The sequence below is a fragment of the Plecotus auritus genome (genome assembly GCF_963455305.1).
Source record: "Plecotus auritus genome assembly, chromosome: 2".
In the NCBI taxonomy this organism is placed as follows: Eukaryota; Metazoa; Chordata; class Mammalia; order Chiroptera; family Vespertilionidae; genus Plecotus; species Plecotus auritus.
Window position 1 is genome coordinate 225502134 of NC_137771.1, and position 20713 is coordinate 225522846.

Genomic DNA, 20713 nt, shown 5'->3' on the forward strand with positions numbered 1-20713 from the left:
TTTTATCCATTAGCTACACTACATTTTCAAGAGTTTGAACATAGCCATACATGAATTAGCCTCAATTTTTCCATATATGATTAAGAGCACCTCAATTAATTATAAAACAGTCAAAAATATTCTTTCAAAAATGACTCCATGCTGCTTTTCCTATATAAATGACAAAAGGATGAAAGGGAAGGAGGAAAGGAAGGAGGGAGAGAAGGAAGGAAGGAAAGGAGGGAGGATCAAAATCCCAGGCCTTATTTTATAAAAGGATCATACATATAGGTGTAATATCCTTAATTTAATTTCAGATACACTGTTATATCCTTAAAAGACTTGTTCTATTCTAACAGGGATCTAAAGGAAACATGCATTCAACTATAAAGGAAATAGTTTATTTATTTTTAACAGAAATACTTCAATTCTCAAAGTATTAGTCAACCATCCACTTTTTAAAAGGTTAAGTACCAGCAATTACTAAGCTGTATTTGTATTATTACCACTATAAGCCACTAATTATCAAACTGATTTCCAAAGTCAAGTTAAATAAATAGCCCAGCTATTTCTGCATTACTGATCTAAATAATTCTCCCCACTAATAGTGTTTACCAGAAAGCTCCCCCATTCAAAATATTCCACATTCTCTCAGACAGCCATAGTCTTACTGTATTTTAAAACTTGAGTCACCTGTATGCATCGTCTTCTTTCAAGTCTCATATCATCCTGATGGGGTGGGGGGAGGGAGGGAAGAGTCCAGCAGCAAAACTATAACACTGTGTGAAGAAAAACAGATTATGATGAGAGATAAGGATGCAAGACAATTATCCCTAATTGAGGAATATTTAATGTAACTACAATCCCCAAAACAGACATAAAATTAATTCAAATTCATTACTAACATTTATTTAAGCTTGAAAATAATTTTTATTAAAGTATTCAATTGTCAGGAAGAAAAACATTTTGAAATCTGCCTACTACCAATGAAAACGTCACACATTTGTAGATATGAAATAAAAGTCAACATTCTATTATTCTACGTAATTTAACTGGGGGGAATCTATATATTGTAATCTCTGTCAATCCACAAATCAGTATGCATGCAAGTTCACTTTCATCATGACTTACTATCAGAGGTAATCACAGGTAATGAAAATTACTTTATAGGAAAGATAACATGTCAATCTACCAATGTTACTTATAAATGAAGTCTGAGACACTGTTCACAACTGCTCCTTTAAGCCCACAAGCCCTCTTTTGCTCTCTGAATGGCTTCTCTTACTTCATTCTAATTATTTTACCGTACTTCCTACTTACTGCTTCCATTGATCATTTCATGATTGACCAGCAAATTCCATAATGACTGACAGAAAAGCAAAAGCAGCCTTATTGTTGTCATCAACTGAGAGCACACGATAACAGCAGAAGAGACACAGACAAGCTTACAGGCTAAAACCTAACTTATAAATGAGTTCAGTCTAAAAATGTACTTTTTAAATTGATACTATGGAATTCAATGAATATTCCTGATAAAACAATGCTAATGCTGCTTCTCTTGGTCAGTTCCCAGGCTAGCCAAAAGAAACCTACTGATTCTCAAAGGTATTCCTGGTCCTGGGCACTAGGACCCTGCAGAACAAACACAGGAAGTTAGCCAATTCTAGAGCCTCTTCATCTGGACAAACCCTAAAACTGGTTTGGTTTTCTCTGTTAGCACTCCCAACTCCTATTACCCGTAATTCCCTAAATTTTACATTATAGCATCCCAATCATCCTGCTTAATAATAATCCTTTCACCTAACACATCCCCAAATTACCATCTAACACTCCTATTGCCTCGGTGTAGTTTCACGTCAGGTAACTGATAGAAAGAAATCAACTGGGCTGAAATAATTCACTTTAACTAAATTTGCAATTTTCAACAAGGATGCTAGTTAATACAAATGAACCCCTAACTAATAGAATTCTAATAGAGTGGCAATAAAAAGCAAAAAAACGACTGAGGCAGTTTAAAGAAAAACATGTTTAGGGAAATGGATCATAATTTAGATTTGAGTCTATATTTATTGACCCCAATTAGTTCTGCTGTCCATTTCTTTCTCTCACTGATGATCTGACAAGTTCTTTAAAAGCTCTAAGTCCAAATAGCAGCAACTGGAAGAGGAGCTCAGGGACAGGGGGTTAAACGTATAAATTATTTGTAAATTAGGAATTGCCTGTCTAAAATCATTACCTATTTCCAGATTCCATTTCTATAGAACCATCTTCTAGTTCAAATGCCAATATGTTAGCAAGTAAAGCCCTAAACGGTATCCAATTTGAGGGTTGTATGGATAGATGCATGATAAACATTAAAATACTGCATCAAAATAGTTTTATTTACAAAAATAATATTGGAATAATCAAGAGTAAAGGGTTTTTTTACTTCAAAGACATATTCTCTAACAACTTTTCCCCCACATAAATGATCAGTCTTTTCAATTCTAGCATAAACCATGGAAAAAGAAAATAGAAATGAAATCTCTAGCTATACACAATATATCATCAAATCCTTTAAGCTCTAAACATCGTATTCTTCACATATAAAATTTTACAGTGCTACCTAAACACCAAGAACGTCAATGGTTTCAATAGAAAAAGATATTACTGTTACAAAACCACTTCATAAGAAGAATCAAATAAGACATTAGTATTCTTTTTATTTTATTAAAAGTTGTTAGAAATTAGCAGATCATTTCATAAGTACTTTAAATATCTAAAGGTAGTAAGTATGGATGAGCCAGTGGTATATGCATAATGCATCTGACTATAGATCATCAAAATAGTCTGACCCTAAATCTGACATCTTTTAAATATATTTTATTGATTTCAGAGTGGAAGGGAAAAGGAGAGAGAGATGGAAACATCAATGATGAGAGAGAATCATTGATCAGCTGCCACATGCACGCCCCCCACCTGGGATCAAGACAGCAACCCAGCCATGTGCCCTGACCAGGAAATCGAACCGTGACCTCCTGGTTCATAGGTCAATGCTCAACCACTGAGCCACGCTGGCCGGACAATCTGACATCTTTTAGAAGTCATCCATTAATCACTCCTCATTTGAAAAGCAGCCTTTAGCAAGGGGTAAAATATCTCTACAAGTTACAAAACGTGCTGCTGACGTAAATAGCAATTAAATCATTATATACTGAGGATGAGAAACTCGAGTCTTGACCATGGATTGCTTTAAATGAGGATTCTAACTTTTTTTATTGTTTAAGGTATTACAAATAGTAGTACATATGTCTCCTTTTTTTCCCCCCATTGACCTTCCCCCAGCCTTCCCTATCCCTGGCACATGCCCTTACCCCACCCCCCCACTGTCTTGCGCCCATTGGTTATGCTTATATGCATGCATACAAGTCCTTCGGTTGATCTCTTACCTCCCCCACAACACTCCCCAGCCTTCCCGCTGTAATTTGACAGTCTGTTCCATGCTTCTCTGCCTCTGTATCTATCTTTTTATTCATCAGGTTATAATGTTCTTTATTATTCATAAATGAGTGAGATCATGTGGTATTTTTCTTTCACTGCCTGGCTTATTTCTACATATCCTCCAAGATGGTTACTTTTCTTTCTTTCTTTTTTTTTTTGAATGTTTACTGATTTTCAGAGAAGCAGGACGAGAGAGAAACCTTGATGTGAGAGTGAAAGTTCGATTAGCTGCCTCCTGCATGCTCCCTACTGGAGGACTGAGCCAGCAACCTGGGCATGTGCCCTGACTGGGCATGGAGCCGGCAACCTTTCAGCGCAAGGGCTGCCGCCCAACCCCCTGAGCAATACCAGGCAGGGCCAGGGTGGCTACTTTTCACACTCAGTAACAAATTATATGAAAAGAATGCTCATATTTTAAATTTTCTTGAGAAAAACCTACAGTGAATTTTTCATCTTTCCCCCCAACCATTCACAAATTACGGAGCAAAGATTAGATGCTAATGAAAAGCACCTCCTATGCTAACTGCACGAACCTCCCATAATCCTGAGAATCTCTTACAGTGTATGTTTTAGCTCACATTCTGCCAAAGGCAATATAACAAATGATCAATGAACAATCTAGGAACTGAGCTTAAGTGGTTTGAAGTTAAATTTACAAACCATTTTTTAGTTGTCTAAAAATCATTGCATAAAATTAATTAATGTACAACATATCTTCAGAGATGAGGGGAAAGGAGGGAGGGGGAAAGAGAGGAAGAGAAGGAGGAGGGTGAGAATATCAACACAGTTAAAAGCACTGACATACTGAGATTTATAAAAATAATACTAATCCACCTGGCCAGTGTGGTTCAGTGGTTGAGTGTCGACCTCGGCTCAATTTACGGTCAGGGCACATGCCTGGGTTGTGGGCTCAAGCCTCAGTAGGGGTGTATGCAGGAGGCAGCTGATTAATGATTCTCTCATCATTGATGTTTCTATCTCTCTCTCACCCTTCCTCTCTGAAATCAATAATAATGTATTTTTAAACAATTAATACTAATCCACAAAGACCAAGAGTGGCAAAACTGTGATTGAAATTAACAAATTAGCATGATATGGCAAATCCAGATTAACTGAGGAGTTGATGAATTAAGTGGCAGGTATGATGTTTTCTCCAATGTCACAATGTTTTGTAATGACACAAAACTAAAAATCCTATCTAGTTTCAAAATAAAGCAGTAGAGAAACATTACAAGCAGCAGGTGAAAAAAATTAGTATGACACAAGTTTAAAAAGTTCTGGTAGGTACTGTTACTTCTCAAGCTAGGTGGAAATACACAGACAGTTGTTTTTTACTATCATTAATTTTACATGAGATACACATATACTGTATATATTTTCTTGTATAATTTTGATCCCACAGGAAAAATAAAATATAATGCACAATGGGATTTAAATAGTTCAAAAGCGATCAGATGCTCAAACTTCAGAGGGAAGGTAGGGGAGGATGGGGGTAAGGGGGAGAGATCAACCAAAGGACTTGTATGCATGCACATAAGCATAACCAATGGACAGAGACACCAGGGGGATGAGGGCATGAGTGGGGAGGGGGGGCAAAGGAGAGATAAGGACACATATGTAATACCTTAATCAATAAAGAAAGAAAAAAAATGAGAACACATGCAGCAGCTATTAAAAAAAATAAAGCTGTCGCCGAAACCGGTTTGGTTCGGTGGATAGAGCGTCGGCCTGCGGACTGAAGGTCCCAGGTTCGATCCCGATCAAGGGCATGTACCTTGGTTGCGGGCACATCCCCAGTAGGGGGTGTGCAGGAGGCAGCTGATTGATGTTTCTCTCTCATCGATGTTTCTGGCTCTCTATCCCTCTCCCTTCCTCTCTGTAAAAATCAATGAAATATATTTAAAAAATAAAAAAATAAAGCTGTCCATTAAGAATAAGCTACCCCCGGATTAAAAATGGCGGCAGAGTAGGAGGATGCTGCACGGGCATGCTCCCAGGAACACGCCGGAATTAAACTGAAATACGGAAAGGCTTCCTGAACAATCAATGGAAAACTCACAGGAGAGAACCCTGATACCCAAGGACCGAAGGGGGAGACCACAGAGAGACCGGTGGGAGGGGCGGAGGCACAAAAGGGCCGGCCTGGCACCCACCGATGGCAACTGGAGTCCTGGAGAGATATCTCAGCTGTGGGGGTGCCACTGAGAACTCGGGGGTCTAATCCCCAAGCTGGGCCCCCCAGCAGAGAGCACCAAACTGAGGAGGGTACCCACATAACATCTAGCTGTGAAAAGCAGTGGGGTGCTATCTGCCAGGGAGTGGCAGCTGAAAGTTCTGGCACCCTCTTAAAGGGCCAATGCAAAAAAACTCCCTGTGGAGCCACCCACCTTGTACTCTGGCAGAGGGAGGGTGAAGTGGACTGGAGCTGTGAGAGCAGAAGCCAGGAGTGGGGACTCGGGGAATAGAGCTCAGAAGGCAGACACCCCAAGTTTCCTGGGCTGAGTCATTCCCTCATGCAGCGGGGGACATCTTTCCCACATAGACATCTGCCTTGCCTGGCGGGAAGACAGTCGACACACCCTATTGGAAAACACCCTGCCTTGAGGACGATTGCTGGGGGGGAGTGGGGAGGGGGGCAATTCAAGTCGGAGGCAGTCTCGAGAGGCTTTGAGTCTCTGCCTGACCCAATTAGTCAGAAACAGCCTTTAACACTAGAGATTGAGAGGTACTGAGGGTCTACCTAAAACAAAGTCACAAACCCAAACAGACAACCAAAATGAGGAAACAAAGAAACAATCTCCAAATGAAAGAACTGGCTAATTCTCCAGAAGAAGAGATAAATGAAGCAGAGGTAAGAAATTTATCTGAAACAGAGTTCAAGTAATGATGTTAAAAATGCTCAAAAGTATGAAAAAGATATAGTAACTATGAAAAAAGAACAGTCTGAAATAAAGAATGATAATAACACAAATAAAGAATACATTGGAAGGAATACACAGCAGATTAGGGGAAGCTGAGGATCGAATCAGTGAATTAGAAGACAGAGTTGAAAATATCACTCAATTAGAGAACCAAAAAGAAAAAAACAATTAAAAAACAGGAGGACAGCTTAAGGGAGCTGTGGGATAATGTGAAACATAACAGTATAGAATAGTAGGTGTGCCGGAAGAGGCAGAAAGGGAGAAAGGAATAGAGAAGGTATTTGAAGAAATAATGTTAGAAAACTTCCCTAACCTGGTAAAGAAAAAGTCACACAAGTTCAGGAGGCACAGAGAACCCCAAACAAGAAGAACCCATTCTTCTGCCTCAACCATCCTAAACATGAAATAAAGCTTCTAAGTAGTAAATTAACTTGTAAAAAGCATTTCATTTAGGAGAATGGAAGCACAGAAATTTTGATTGCAGCATATAACAGACTGTTATATGTTCCCTTAACAAAAAAAATTTTTTTAGGAAGACAAATTAAGACCAATAGCAATTAAGTCATTTTTGCACTGCAGCCTTGAGCAAGCTACAAAAGCATGAAGAGTTAGAAACCTGGGTCTTGAATTATACAACTCCAAAAGCATGTTGGAAGTGGGAGTAGCTGAGATACGTAATAAAGGGGATAGAAGGATGTGATTTCTCATGAAATTATATGAAAAGACTTAACAAAACCATGAGTAAGCACTGGAGAAAGAAGGTTCAAGAACTAGGAGCAGCCGAAACCGGTTTGGCTCAGTGGATAGAGCGTCAGCCTGCGGACTGAAGGGTCCCGGGTTCGATTCCGGTTAAGGGCACGTACCTTGGTTGTGGGCACATCCCCAGTGGGAGGTGTGCAGGAGGCAGCTGATCGATGTTTCTCTCTCATCGATGTTTCTAGCTCTCTATCCCTCTCCCTTCCTCTCTCTGTAAAATATCAATAAAATATTAAAAAAAAAAAAAAAAAGAACTAGGAGCAGACAGGACTAAATAAATATTGCCCCAAATTTTTGCTACCTCAAGCATCAAGTTACTTGGCCTCTCTGGGACTGTATCTAGCCTCAAATGAGACCAAATTAAACAGTGAATATTTGGGTACAGCACTAATTACAGGAAAACAGGAGGGAAATACTTCATCCTCATATGCGTGTTATCCATAATACATAATGCACTGACAAATACTTTTTTTACTGGATGAGAGAGACTGAAACTCTCGGCATAAGTTACCAATTGGTATAAAGTACAGTGCCCTGTCACTAATTCAAAATAATAAACTATTACTGATATTCTATTTTGCTTGCCATCCTTTACCTTCCATTAGTTGAGTGTGAAAACATGAAAGATTTACAGAAGTTTATATCAACAGTCAAATCTGTCAACATATTTACATGTATTCTCTTGAATTGAGTTCCTCAAATATGAATTCTTAGACCACAAAACTTTTGAACATCACAACTCCCACTACTGGAGAGTGGTTACTATACAGATACCACGAAAAACCTCTACTATAAGCAGACCTTAGTTCGAGAAGACTCATTTCTAAGACGGTTGGTTGAAAGTCAACATTAAGTACTTTTTAAGTTATATATGGAATTAAGCAGACTTTTACAAGCTGGCTTGCCTCTAGCCCACCTCTATCCGTAGAATTCAGGTCCACATTTCTGCAAGCCTAGTGAACTGAGCCTGGATGCCTCAGTTATTACTGTTTCCCAGTTACTAATGCATATGAAAATACCTCTTATCTTTAATGGACACCTATTTCCTTAATCCCATAAGGAGTTGTAGAAGGTAGGTAGCACTATCATCCCCATTTTACAGGTGAGGAAACTAAGGCTCAGAGAAGTGAAGTCGCTCCAAGTCACACATGACTAATGGTAGAGAGAAAAGATTCAAATCCAACCAAACTGACTTCCAAACTGCTGCTGTTAGGCTCCATGTTAAACTGAATTTACCATCCATCTCCCCATCTTTCTAACCTGCTCAAAAAAAATAAATAAATAAAAGAGCTGAAAGACCAGGGAGGACAGAAAATAATCCACTTCTTCTTATATTTTCAGTCTTAGTTGATGGGTGTCACCATCACCCCATCTCCCAAACTAAAACCCTAACCACCTAGGACCTTTCCTGTTGCTTACCCCACATGCAATCCACAAATTCTTGTGTTAGATTTCACCTCACAAGTTTTTCTGACTGACCTCATTACTCCATTCATTACTCCATTTCTATGGTTCCTATCTAAGGGCCCTGCTTGTTTTGTTTGCACTCCCTGCTCAAATCTACCCACTACAGCTCATTCTCATCAGAGCTATATGCCTTAGAAACAATCCTGTCACCATTCCAACCCCACTGTGTGCAATTTTGTTGTTCAGAAGCTAGAACTGAACCATAATAGTCTTCTCTCCATTTAAAATTAAAAATCTCGTTTTTCTCTCATTTATCTGAAATAAGGTTTTTCTGACTATAAAATAGTATATGCTCATTGCTTTAAAAATAAACTAGGAATAAGAACTAAAAGTCATAAAATTTCACCACCCTAAAATAATAAATCTTTGCTCTTGTTTTTTTATAATTCTACATCTTTACATCAACAATTTACACTTGTACGATTTTAAATAGTTGTATAGTACTATGTACAGAAGTACATTTACTTTAAGCAAACACCTATTGGGGAATATGTGGGCTGTGTCCAATTTTTCACTACCATATATTTTGAAACTTGAAACCTGCTTTTACCTTGCTAATGGAACCAAGAGCAAAATACAAAACAGCAAGATTTTTCAATCTCTTCTGTTGATGTGCTTCTTGAAGATATTATTTTATACTAGAGGCCTGGTGCACCAACTCATGCACGGGTGGGGTCCCTCAGTCTGGCTGGCAACTGGAGGGATCGGGGCCCTCTCACCCAGTCCCGATCAGGGCCAATGGGGGCCGGCCAGCCAGAGAGGAACTGCGGGAGGTTGGCCAGCCGGAAAGCAATAGCAGGAGGGCTGCAGGGCATGTCTGGCCCTATTGCCCAGTCCCAATCGGCTGGACCCCAGCAGCAAGCTAACCTACCGGTTGGAGCGTCTGCCCCCTAGTGGTCAGTGCGCCTCATAGCTACTGCTCGAGCAGTTGACCAAACTGTCAACGGATTGGGCACTTAGCATATTACACTTCTATTATACAGGATATATAGGATTATTATATAGGATCACCTATACATATGTCCTCAATTCAAGTCAATCCTAGTTCATAAGAGGAATTAAAAAGGAATGGCCAAGCCCTAGCTGGTTTGGCTCAGTGGACAGAGCATCGGATTGCAGACTGAAAGGTCCCAGGTTCAATTCCGGTCAAGGGCGCAAGACCAGTTGCGGGCTCAATCCCCACTGGGGGCAGGCAGGAGGCAGCCAATCCACGATTCTCTCTCATCATTGATGTTTCTATCTCTCTCTCCCTCTCCCTTCCTCTCTGAAATCACAAAAAACATATTTTAAAAAATAAAATAAAAAGGAATGGCCAAGCCCTGCCAGGATGGCGCCGGTGGTTGAGCGCCATCCCATGTACCAAGAGGTTACGGGCTCGATTGCCAGTCAAGCCATATGCCCAGGTTGCAGGCTGGATCCCCAGTAGGGGACGAGCAAGGCAGCCGATCGCTATTTCTCTATCATCGATGTTTCTTCTTTCTTTCTCTCTCTCTCTCTCTTTCTCTCTCCAAAAAAAAAAAAAAAATCAATAAAAGCCTATTAAAAAAATAAAAAGGAATGCCCAATGACCTCTAGGTGCTCAGAGATTAACACAAGGCTGAGGTGCAGTATTTCACGTTCACCCTGGTTAATTTCCCTCCTTAACCTAAACATCTGGGGCGATCTCACTTGTGTATGTATTTCGTAAACAAAAAAGTGCCTGGTGTCCTAGCCCAGTGGTCGGCAAACTCATTAGTCAACAGAGCCAAATATCAACAGGACGATTGACATTTCTTTTGAGACCTAATTTTTTAAACTTAAACTTCTTCTAACGCCACTTCAAAATAGACTCACCCAGGCTGTGGTATTTAGTGGAAGAGCCACACTCAAGGGGCCAAAGAGCTACATGTGGCTCGCGAGCCGCAGTTTGCCGACCACTGCCCTAGCGGGTGTGGCTCAGTGGATAGAGCGTCGGCCTGTGGACTGAAGGGTCCCTGGTTCCATTCCAGTCAAGGGCACATGCCTGGGGTGCAGGCTCGACCCCCAGTCAGGGCCATTCAGGAAGCAGCCAATCAATGATTCTCTCTCATCATTGATGTTTCTATCTCTCTCTTCCTCTGCCTTCCTCTCTGAAATTAATAAAAGTATTTTCTTAAGTGTCTGTCAGAAGACACAGGAAGAACATGTTCAATTAACAGCCTCCAAACCCTTCTCATAACTAGTGTCTAAGAGATGCCCTGGAAAACCACTCTGCTCTCTCCCTTCTGGTAACACTGACTTTTCTAAAGAGGATGGTCTAAAGTATAATAATACATACACACACATATAATTTTATTTATAAAATATATGTTATATATAATTTATTTACATAAATGCATGCACACATATATTTAGTTGGTAATATGTACTTTTAGACACATAATTATATGTAATTTTATAAACCACTGCTTTTAATTATCCTTGCATTTTTCAAAAATACATAAAAATAACAAGGCCCAGAATTAATTAAAAAACACACACTATTATTAACAGCTTACACTGTCTTCCAACAAGCCTATTACTAAGAGTAGTAAATAAAATGAGTTTAGTTTTACTTGTTTTCTCTGCTACACTTTGTGGAACTTACAAAAAGGTTACCTCCTCAAAAAGTCCTTACTTTGTGTGGTCTTGTATTCCAGAGTATCAGTTATCCTCCAAATATAACCCACGCCCTTTTTACTTTCCACCCCAACCTCAGGTCACCTCCAGGTCCTGGCCCCTCCACCCATTCCTCTATACATCTTTCTCGCCAAAGGAAGTACTTCAAACGTTTACTTGAAACTAATTACTAGTATTCTGGTTTCTTTTCCTCCACTCTAACTTCTCGCTCAGTATCTATCTAGTGGTCGGCAAACTCATTAGTCAACAGAGCCAAATATCAACAGTACAACGATTGAAATTTCTTTTGAGAGCCAAACTTTTTAAACTTAAACTTCTTCTAATGCCACTTCTTCAAAATAGACTCGCCCAGGCCGTGGTACTTTGTGGAAGAGCCACACTCAAGGGGCCAAAGAGCCACATGTGGCTCGCGAGCCGCGGTTTGCCGACCACCGATCTAGACCAACAGCAAGCTGCTTGCATCACTTCCAGTGTCACATTACCACCACAATTCACTCTCCCTAAAACATCCTCACCCCTTCCTTACACAGCTCACTTTCCCAGCTCTATCCCAGCACCGCCATTCTAGAGACTTCATTAAAAACTGCTGACTTCATCTACTCTATGGGGTCTAACTAAATCTATCAATTTTGAAACGCCTCAGGCTTTTCCACTCTTCTCCATGCCCAGTGCAATCACCGGGCCAGGGTACATGCCTGGGGTTTCAGACTCGTAGCAGGTGTGCAGGAGGTAGCCAATTAATGTTTCTCCCCTCCCCCTTCCTCCCTCTCCCCCCCCCCCTCTCAAGTTATTAAAAACATTTTAAAAATTAAAAAGCCATTTCATGATAGAAAATACAAAAGTGTATCATTAAATGATTTCAAAAACAGAAAAAATAAAAATGTTCAAGACAAAAAGAAAAGGTGGCATAGGTTATGGTACATTCAAATGATAAAATATTATGTAATCATTTACTTCTTCTTATGATAATTGTATTACATGAGGGAAAAAGTCATATACCAGAAAGAGCTCAAAATCTTCCCCAAAGCACAGTTCCAGGAAAGTAAAATAATAGCACAGAAAAACCCTGGAAGGAAATATATATAAGAAAGCAGGAGAAAAATGATCCAAGAAATTCAGCCTCCATCCTATATAATAGCTAATATGCTAATTAGATCCAACAGCCGAACAACCTTCCAGACAACCTCCGTGACGAAGCCGGGGCTGCGAGGGCAGGCTGCGTTGGCCGGGGCTGCAAGGGCTGAGCCCCTTGCACAATTTTTCGTGCAACGGGCTTCTATCTATAATAATAAAAGCGTAATATGCTAATTAGACCAGACAGCCCAACGACCTTCCGGACATCATTCGAGACGTCCTTCTGGACAAAGGCATGGCAGCGGGGGCCGAAGCAGAGGCGGTTAGGGGCGATGAGGCAGGCATGCAGAGTGGTTAGCGTTGATCAAGCAGGCTGGCAGAATGGTTAGGGGTGATCAGGCAGGCAGGTGAGTGGTTAGGGGCAATCAGGCAGGCAGGCAGAGGGGTTAGGGGCAATCAGGCAGGCAGGCTGGAGAGTGGTTAGGAGCCAGCAGTCCCGGATTGTGAGAGCGATGTCTGACTGCCAGCTTAGGCCAAATCCTCTGGGGAGTGGGCCTAAGCTGTCAGTCGGACATCCCCCGAGGGCTCCCGGGCTGCTGCGGAGTGGGCCTAAGCTTGTAGGTGGACATCCCCTGAGGAGTCCCGGACTTTGGGAGGGCACAGGCTGGGCTGAGAGGACACCCCTCTTCCCACCCCGGAGTGCACAACTTTTCATGCACCAGGCCTCTAGTCTAATCTAATAAGAGTAATATGCAAATTGACCATATCTTTGCTACACCAAGCCACGCCTACCAGCCAATCAGGAGCAAGTATGCAAATTAACCCAACCAAGATGGCTGTGGCCACGGAGCTGCAACAAGCAGAGGCTTGGGTTTCCCCAACAATGGAGGAAGCCAAGCTTCCCTGCCGCCCTGGCCGGCCCAAGCCTACACTCAAGGCTACAAAGTTTCAATTATAGAAGATAAATAAACCCCAACAAAAATGGCAGCAGCCACGGAGCTGGAGAGAGCAGGAGGCTTGAGTTGCCCCTGGTGATGGAGGAAGCCAACCTCCTGCAGCCCTGACCTGCCTTGGCCTCCGCTACAAAATTTCAATTATAGAAGATAGATAAATCCCAACAAAAATGGCTGCGGCCACGGAGTGAGCAGGAGGCTTGGCTCCGCTCCAGGCTACAAAGTTTCAATTGTAGAAGATAAATAAACCCCAGATACCAGGGCCTCTGCTTGGGTTGCCGGGGGGCGTGGCCGGCCTGCAAACCACCACAGGCCCCTCGCCCAGGCCACCCCACGCCCAAAGGGAACCCCCACCCTGATCCGGGACACCCTTCAGGGCAAACCAGCTGGCCCCCACCCATGCACCAGGCCTCTATCCTATCTAATAAAAAAAAGAGTAATATGCAGATTGACCATCACTCCAACACACAAGATGGCTGCCCCCATGTGGTCAAAGATAGCTGCCCCCATGTGGACACAAGACAGCCACCACAAGATGGCCAGCAGGGGAGGGCAGTTGGGAGGGACCAGGCCTGCAAGGGAGGGCAGTTGGGGGGGACCCAGGCCTGCAGGGGAGAGCAGTTGGGGTGACCAAGCCTGCAGGGGAGGGCAGTTAGGGGTGACAGGCCTGCAGGGGAGGGCAGTTAGGGGCAATCAGGCTGGCAGGGGAGCAGTTAGGCATCAATCAGGCTGGCAGGGGAGTGGTTAGGGGGTGATCAGGCTGGCAGGCAAAAGCAGTTAGGGGCAATCAGGAAGGCAGGCAGGCAAGCAGTTGGGAGCCAGCAGTCCTGGATTGTGAGAGGGATGTCCGGCTGCCCGTTTAGGCCCGATCCTGGTAGTCGGACATCCCTTGAGGGGTCCCAGATTGGAGAGGGTGCAGGCTAGGCTGAGGGACACACACCCCCGTGCACAAATTTTGTGCACCGGGCCTCTAGTGTTAACATAAAAGTCATCATGGAAACTACCTAAAGGCCACAACTATGAGGACAACCTCTAAGTACAGCCAATTTTAAAACTCCATTATAGGGTAAATCTCATGATAAACTACTAAAGACCTTTGTGTTTAAAAATCACTTAATACATTGCTAGGTCACTATCCCAAAGAAAGCATTTAATGTTGCTTAACCCAGTTGCTATTCAAGGCCCTAAACCATCAGACTCGTCAGCCTGCCCTCATTTAACCTCCTGGCTCCACAACTTAACTGGGTGGCTTCAAGCAAAGTTCTAAAACTCCTAAGTGACTGTCTCATCTACACAGAGAGGACAACTCCATAAAACTTTGTATTATCAATGGCATAGCACTCATACAGCATTTAAATCACTGCACATTAAGTGCTCATACACATTCACTTCTGTATACTGTAATATTACATAGTCATTACTATCACCTTACCTCCTGCTACACATTTTCCCCAAATCTACACTACAGCCCCCAAAGACAAACCCCGTTCCCCAAACACCACTTTTTGCTCCAGTTATTATTCCTTCCTTACCCATCTCTGCCTGTCAACACCATTTGGAAGCCCGACACCAACACCTTCTCCCCCAGAAGTTCTCCCACCAGCATCCGCTACACACACTTGCTCCTCAGCCCTGCCGCAGCATTTACGTGCCTTTATTGCAACCCTGACCCCACTCCGCCTGGGCCTGTAGGGAACTGACCATATGCACGTCAGCACGGAGTCCCACAAAGTGGGAAAAACCTGTTCATCTCACCCTCCAGGACAGCCAGCTTCCTCAACTATAGCCAATTCTCCGCAGAGAGAGAAAACCATCATCATCAAACCAACTCATCTCCTAAAACATGGCTTTTGGTTGCTTTGTTGAAACAAATTAATTAAAAATTTTAAATACTTAAGATGAGATATTAATATTAAGCGCAGTTAAGTCATACCTGCAATCTAACGATGGGAAAAAACGAATTTGCCATGGTTTAGCTCTACTAGTATAACTCATTTCAACACAAAAGGCACAAAATCTAGTACATTTGCTACAAAGAATAATCATTATTTGAGCTAAAAACATTATAAATAATTATCAACTATACAAATAGCCATACTAAAACTTGAGCATAGATTGAGCTGGGAATTTTTGTTAAATACTTCAACCCACTTTCTATAAAGAGTACTTTTACATTTGGTATTACTTATATCAAAAATGTTAGAAAACCTAGTGGGCAAAATACTGATGACTGCCAAGGCAGGACAGGGACATGGAGGCTCATTTTACTATTCTCTCTACTTCTGTGTCCACTTGAAGCTTTCCATAATAAAAGCTTTTTAAAAACTCAACAGTGAGTTCTTGGACTTAGCGTATTGGCTGTTGTCATTTTTTTATTTGACAATCTAAGAAAGAAGACGTCGGTATGCCCCTGATTAAATATTGCATGTTTGAAAAATTCTTGTGGCACACCAGTTGAAATGATAAAATAAGTGAGTCACTAGACAAAAGAAGGTAATTTATAAGAAACCTAAGGATTTAATAACATTTTCTGACAAGACAGCCTACAAACATACCATGACTGAGTAAAAGTTGCATTTTCATTATTTTGCTTGTTCCTCTTTGGGAAAAGGAGAAAAGGGGTTAAAATAGTTCGGGAAACTATTTTCCACAAAAGGTTGTTTTTAAATAAGTCATTAATAAAGATTTACCTATGTAAGTTTTGGTTTCCTTAAAAAAAAAAAATTCTAGGGCATTCACTGTGTTAATAGATGTACACTGTGGCCTTAGCCGGTTTGGCTCAGTGGATACAGTGTCAGCCTGCGGACTGAAGGGCCCCAGGTTCGATTTACGTCAAGGGCACATACCTCAGTTGCAGGCTCGATTCCTGGCCCAGGTCGGGCCATTTGAGAGGCAACCAAACAATGTGTATCTCCCACTACCTTCTACTCTTTCTAAAAATCAATGGGGAAAATATCCACAGGTGAGGATCAGATCAGTGGTTGGCAAACTCATCAGTCAACAGAGCCAAATATCAACAGTACAACGATTGAAATTTCTTTTGAGAGCCAAATTTTTTAAACTTCTTCTAACTCCACACACTAGTCCCGTGGTGGGCAAACTGCGGCTCGTGAGCCACATGTGGCTCTTTGGCCCCTTGAGTGTGGCTCTTCCACAAAATACCACGGCCTGGGCGAGTCTATTTTGAAGAAGTGGTGTTAGAAGAAGTTTAAGTTTAAAAAATTTGGCCAAACTTAAACTTCTTCTAACACCAAAGGGGCCAAAGAGCCGCATGTGGCTCAAGAACTGCAGTTTGCCGACCACTGGATTAGATAGATAGATAGATAGATAGATAGATAGATAGATAGATAGAGCGAGCCATGTTTCATAGATAGATAGATAGATAGATAGATAGATAGATAGAGCCATGTTTCCAAATCCACTTTGTATATTTCTTTAAACATTTTTATTTATTTTTTATATATTTTTATTGATTTCAGAGAGGAAGGGAGAAGGGGAGAGAGATAGAAACATCAATTATGAGAGATTGATCAGCTGTCTCCTGCACGCCCCTTATTGGGGATCGAGCCTGCAACCCAGGCATGTGCCCTTGACCAGAATCGAACCTGGGACCCTTCAGTCCGCAGGCCGACACTCTATCCACTGAGCTAAACCGGCCAGGGCCACTTTGTATACTTTTTAAAAATAAAGATAAATAAACAGACAAACAGTGTGATGAGAAAATTCAGGGAGTTGGGTTGAAATTCGCTTTAGAATATCATCAGCTAGCTTTACTGAATCAATCAAGAGCAGATTTCCTAGTGCCAAAGTCCACAAAAGACAGATCTCACTACTAATTTCAAAAGCTTGTATTCTCTAGTCACTTTTGGAGGAGGGAAAAATTGAACATTTTAACAACTTACCCCCAAATTTCCTTTTGCTATCCAAAGTCAATTTTGGTTTTAATCTTCCTACTTTTTCATATTAAGCAGGATACCCCACTGTTCATGTCTAATAGAGTTGAATTATGTAACACTGAATTTAGAGCTAAGAAATCTTCAATTTCATTTCATTCAAATCAATCCTTTAGCAGATGTGGAAACTGAGAAATCATGTATGTGCCTTACTTATGACTAATCTGAAAGTAAACATTGAAAAAATCTGATTATCAAACCAACTGCTACTGTAATTGAGCACTCAAACTCCACTGCTACACAGAAATATGTGCAAAGATATATGTATAACAAGAACGTACGTATACTTAGTTATAAATGAGAAAAATGTCCAGACAGGTAACCTTCAGTAGCAGTGTCTCTAGTTAGGGCAATGAGCGAAGAAGGTGGTGGTGTAGCAGTGGGAACAAAGCTGAAAGAGAGACAACCACACGTGTTCCTGTATACACTTCAACAAGTGCCCTCATTTACGCCTACTGAAACTGAAGATAGTATTAAGGAACAGCACATACACAATATCCTAAAAATCAGATGTTGTCAAGACATGATGTAGCGTTTTGAATTCATCATTCATTTCAACAAATACTTGCTAAGTACTAAAGTCATAAGTGTAAGATTTACTGTCACTGTGCCTGCCACCAGGGAACTCATAGTCCAACTTGAGAAACAGACAAAAATCCCACTATTATGACTGCAAACTTTGCTAATGGCCATGAGAAAAAGTCTGCTAAAAGAGAATATAACAAGGGGAACAAATTTAGATTTGAGGAAGGGGGAGTATCAGAAATGACCTTTCCAACAACTTGACAAGTGAGGCCTGCAGTTATAGTCTTTCTATCTGTAAGGTTTCTTAAGTTTCCAATTCTTTTCATTTCTAGATCTACATAAAGAGAGGTGGTGAGAGAATTCAAAACTTCTGAGAAAGTAATAGATGGATAGATGGGTGAGGATCTGGAAGTACCAAGGATCATCGACCAAGACAATGGAAGACTAAAGGAACAGTGAATAAATGTCTCCAAATAATTAAGCCAAATCTCACAAAAATAAAATGAATTGACTTGCTCCCTTTACTTCAAGAAGACTGGACTAAAACCCAGAATAAGTACAATATTACAGGAGAACAGGTAGAGAATGAATAAAAGAAGGCATCTAATGGAGTTGTTTCATGTATGGCAGGCAGGCAACCCGGCCTTCCCCCTCCTCCCTCCACCGCATCCCATCATTCCATGTTCCTGCAAAGCCTGGGACCCATAGCATCTGCCTGGCCATGACTCCAACACTAAGTGGGAAGTGGGGTTCAATTACTTTTTACTCTGAGCCCACCACCCCTCTGACCTTCGCCCAAAGGATTACATCACTACAATACTATTTTAAAATCTGTCCACTCCATCCTATCTAATAAAGAGGGAATATGCTAATTGACCCTCACGCCATCGCAAAGATGATGGCACCCACAGCCAATAAGGCAGGAATATGCTAATTGAATGCTCCGCCCTCAAAGATGGCAGCACCCACAGCCAATAAGGCAGGAATATGCTAATTGACCCTCACACCATCACAAAGATTGCACCCACAGCCAATAAAGAGGGAATATGCTAATTGACTGTCACACCCTCAAAGATGGTGGTGCCCACAGCCACAAAATGGCAGCACCCAGTCCCCTCAGCCCCCAGCTGCCCAGGGCCTGCCCGAGGTGCAGGCAAGCCTCGGATGTCGGCCACCCAGGGCTCAGGTAACCAGAGCCAGCCGCGGCTTGCGCTGCCGGCAGTGGCAGCAGCAGAGGTGTGATGGGGCATTGCCTTCCCCTGATCGCCTCCTGCCCCTGAGGGCTCCTGGACTGTGAGAGGGGGCAGGCCGGGCTGAGGGACCCCCGCTCCATGCATGAATTTTCATGCACCGGGCCTCTAGTTTAATATAATCAGGGAGGTAGCTAGAATTTTAAAAGAAAATCATCTCCTCCACTGAAACTATATTTTTGTCCTGGGGATAATTCCCCAACATGGTGGAGGGAACTGAAGTCCAAGCAAAGCATGGCAGTCCTGCTAAAATGTGAAGGTAAAGATTAGGGTTCCAAAGAGCTGGAATCTTTGGGAGACGGGGCAACAGAGAGATAGGAGCTGTGCAGAAGGGGGTCACCAGAACTCTGCACAGGGCACCCAAAGGACCAAAATGCACATGGACAGGGTGAGACTACCCAAAGCTTCGCAAAGTGACTTCTATGAGGTTCAGAGCAGAACAGAAGTGACAGAGAATGAGCAGGCCTGGGGGAATTTGGTGTTCCTGTCCAGCCACAGCAGAAAAATCGCATTAACAGCATATAAAGGTTAATTTATTTTTTTAAAGCAGTTTATTGATTTCAAAGAGGAAGGGAGAGTGAAAGAGAGATAGAAACATCAATGATGAGATGTTTCTATTGGGGATTGAGCCCCCAACCAGGGCAAGTGCCCTTGACCAGAATCAAACCCAGGACTCTAATTTAGTCCACAGGCTGACATTCCATCCACTGAGCCAAACCAGCCAGGGCTAAAGGTTAATTTAATGTGTCAACTTGACTGGGCCTTGGGTGCCCAGACACTTGGCCAACAAGTATTATTCTGGGTTGTCTGTGAAGGTGTTTCTGTGAGATTAACATTTGAATGGTAGACTGATTGCCCTCCCCAATGTGGGTGGGCCTCACCAAGTCAGTTGAGGATCTGAATAGAACAAAATGGCTGGGACTTTTTATAACTTCCACAACTCCTCCATTCTAACTGTGTTAAGTTGAAATATAGATCTTTTTTCCTGCCTCTGAACTCAAACCAAAACATCAGCTCTTCCTGAATCTTAAGTCCGACAGCTTTCAGACTAGAATTTACACCATCGGCTTTCCTGAGTTTTCAACTTGCCAAGTGAAGATCTTGGGACTTCTCGTCCTCCATAACCATGTGAGCCAACTCTTTATAATACATCATGTATCTCCTATTGCATCTGTTTCTCTGGAGAATCCTGACAAGTACATACCTTCATGTTCCTTTCCCTCCTTCCAGACTAAGGGCCACACCCAGGAGTACAGCCTACTCCAGACCATACCAATAATGTTTAAAGCCAAACTCGGACAAAACCCAGGACCCAGTGTGGAGCCATGTCCCACCACAGTGAAGTGGCTCGGAGTCACTTTGACTTTTCCATAAATCTTGCAAAATAAAGCAAAAAACCCAAACCTATATAAATTCAAGGTAATCAATCAGTCTTCTAGAACAAACATTAACACTCTCAAAAAGAAAACATGGCAGTCAAATCCTGAAACTGTAACCAAGCCAAAGAAACAGAAAAATGTGATCCACAGTCAAGGAGTCAACAGAACACCAACCCCAGGAGAGATCAGATGTTTGATTTAGCAAAGACTTTAAAGCAGCTATTTGATACGAAGAAGAAGAAGAAGAAAATATGTTCAAAATCTTTAAGGAACATATGCTCTTTAATTTATGAGCAAAGTGTCTCAGCAGAAAAACAAATTATCAAAAAAAAAAAAGCT

General features: G+C 41.9%; 1 protein-coding gene across 8 annotated transcripts in view; it reads right to left on the reverse strand.

The window, feature by feature from the left end:
• Nucleotides 1–20713, reverse strand: part of DYRK1A (dual specificity tyrosine phosphorylation regulated kinase 1A) — a 138168-nt gene that overhangs the window by 80156 nt on the left and 37299 nt on the right. For 5 of the 8 annotated variants that reach the window (XM_080651785.1, XM_080651783.1, XM_080651786.1 and 2 more), the window contains exon 2: nucleotides 673–758. The exons of the other annotated variants lie outside the window; for them this stretch is intronic. In XM_080651785.1, coding sequence (XP_080507911.1) covers nucleotides 673–682 — 10 coding nt within the window. In that variant the 5' untranslated portion in view covers nucleotides 683–758. The remainder of the gene's footprint in view (nucleotides 1–672; nucleotides 759–20713) is intronic. 8 annotated transcript variants of the gene reach the window in all.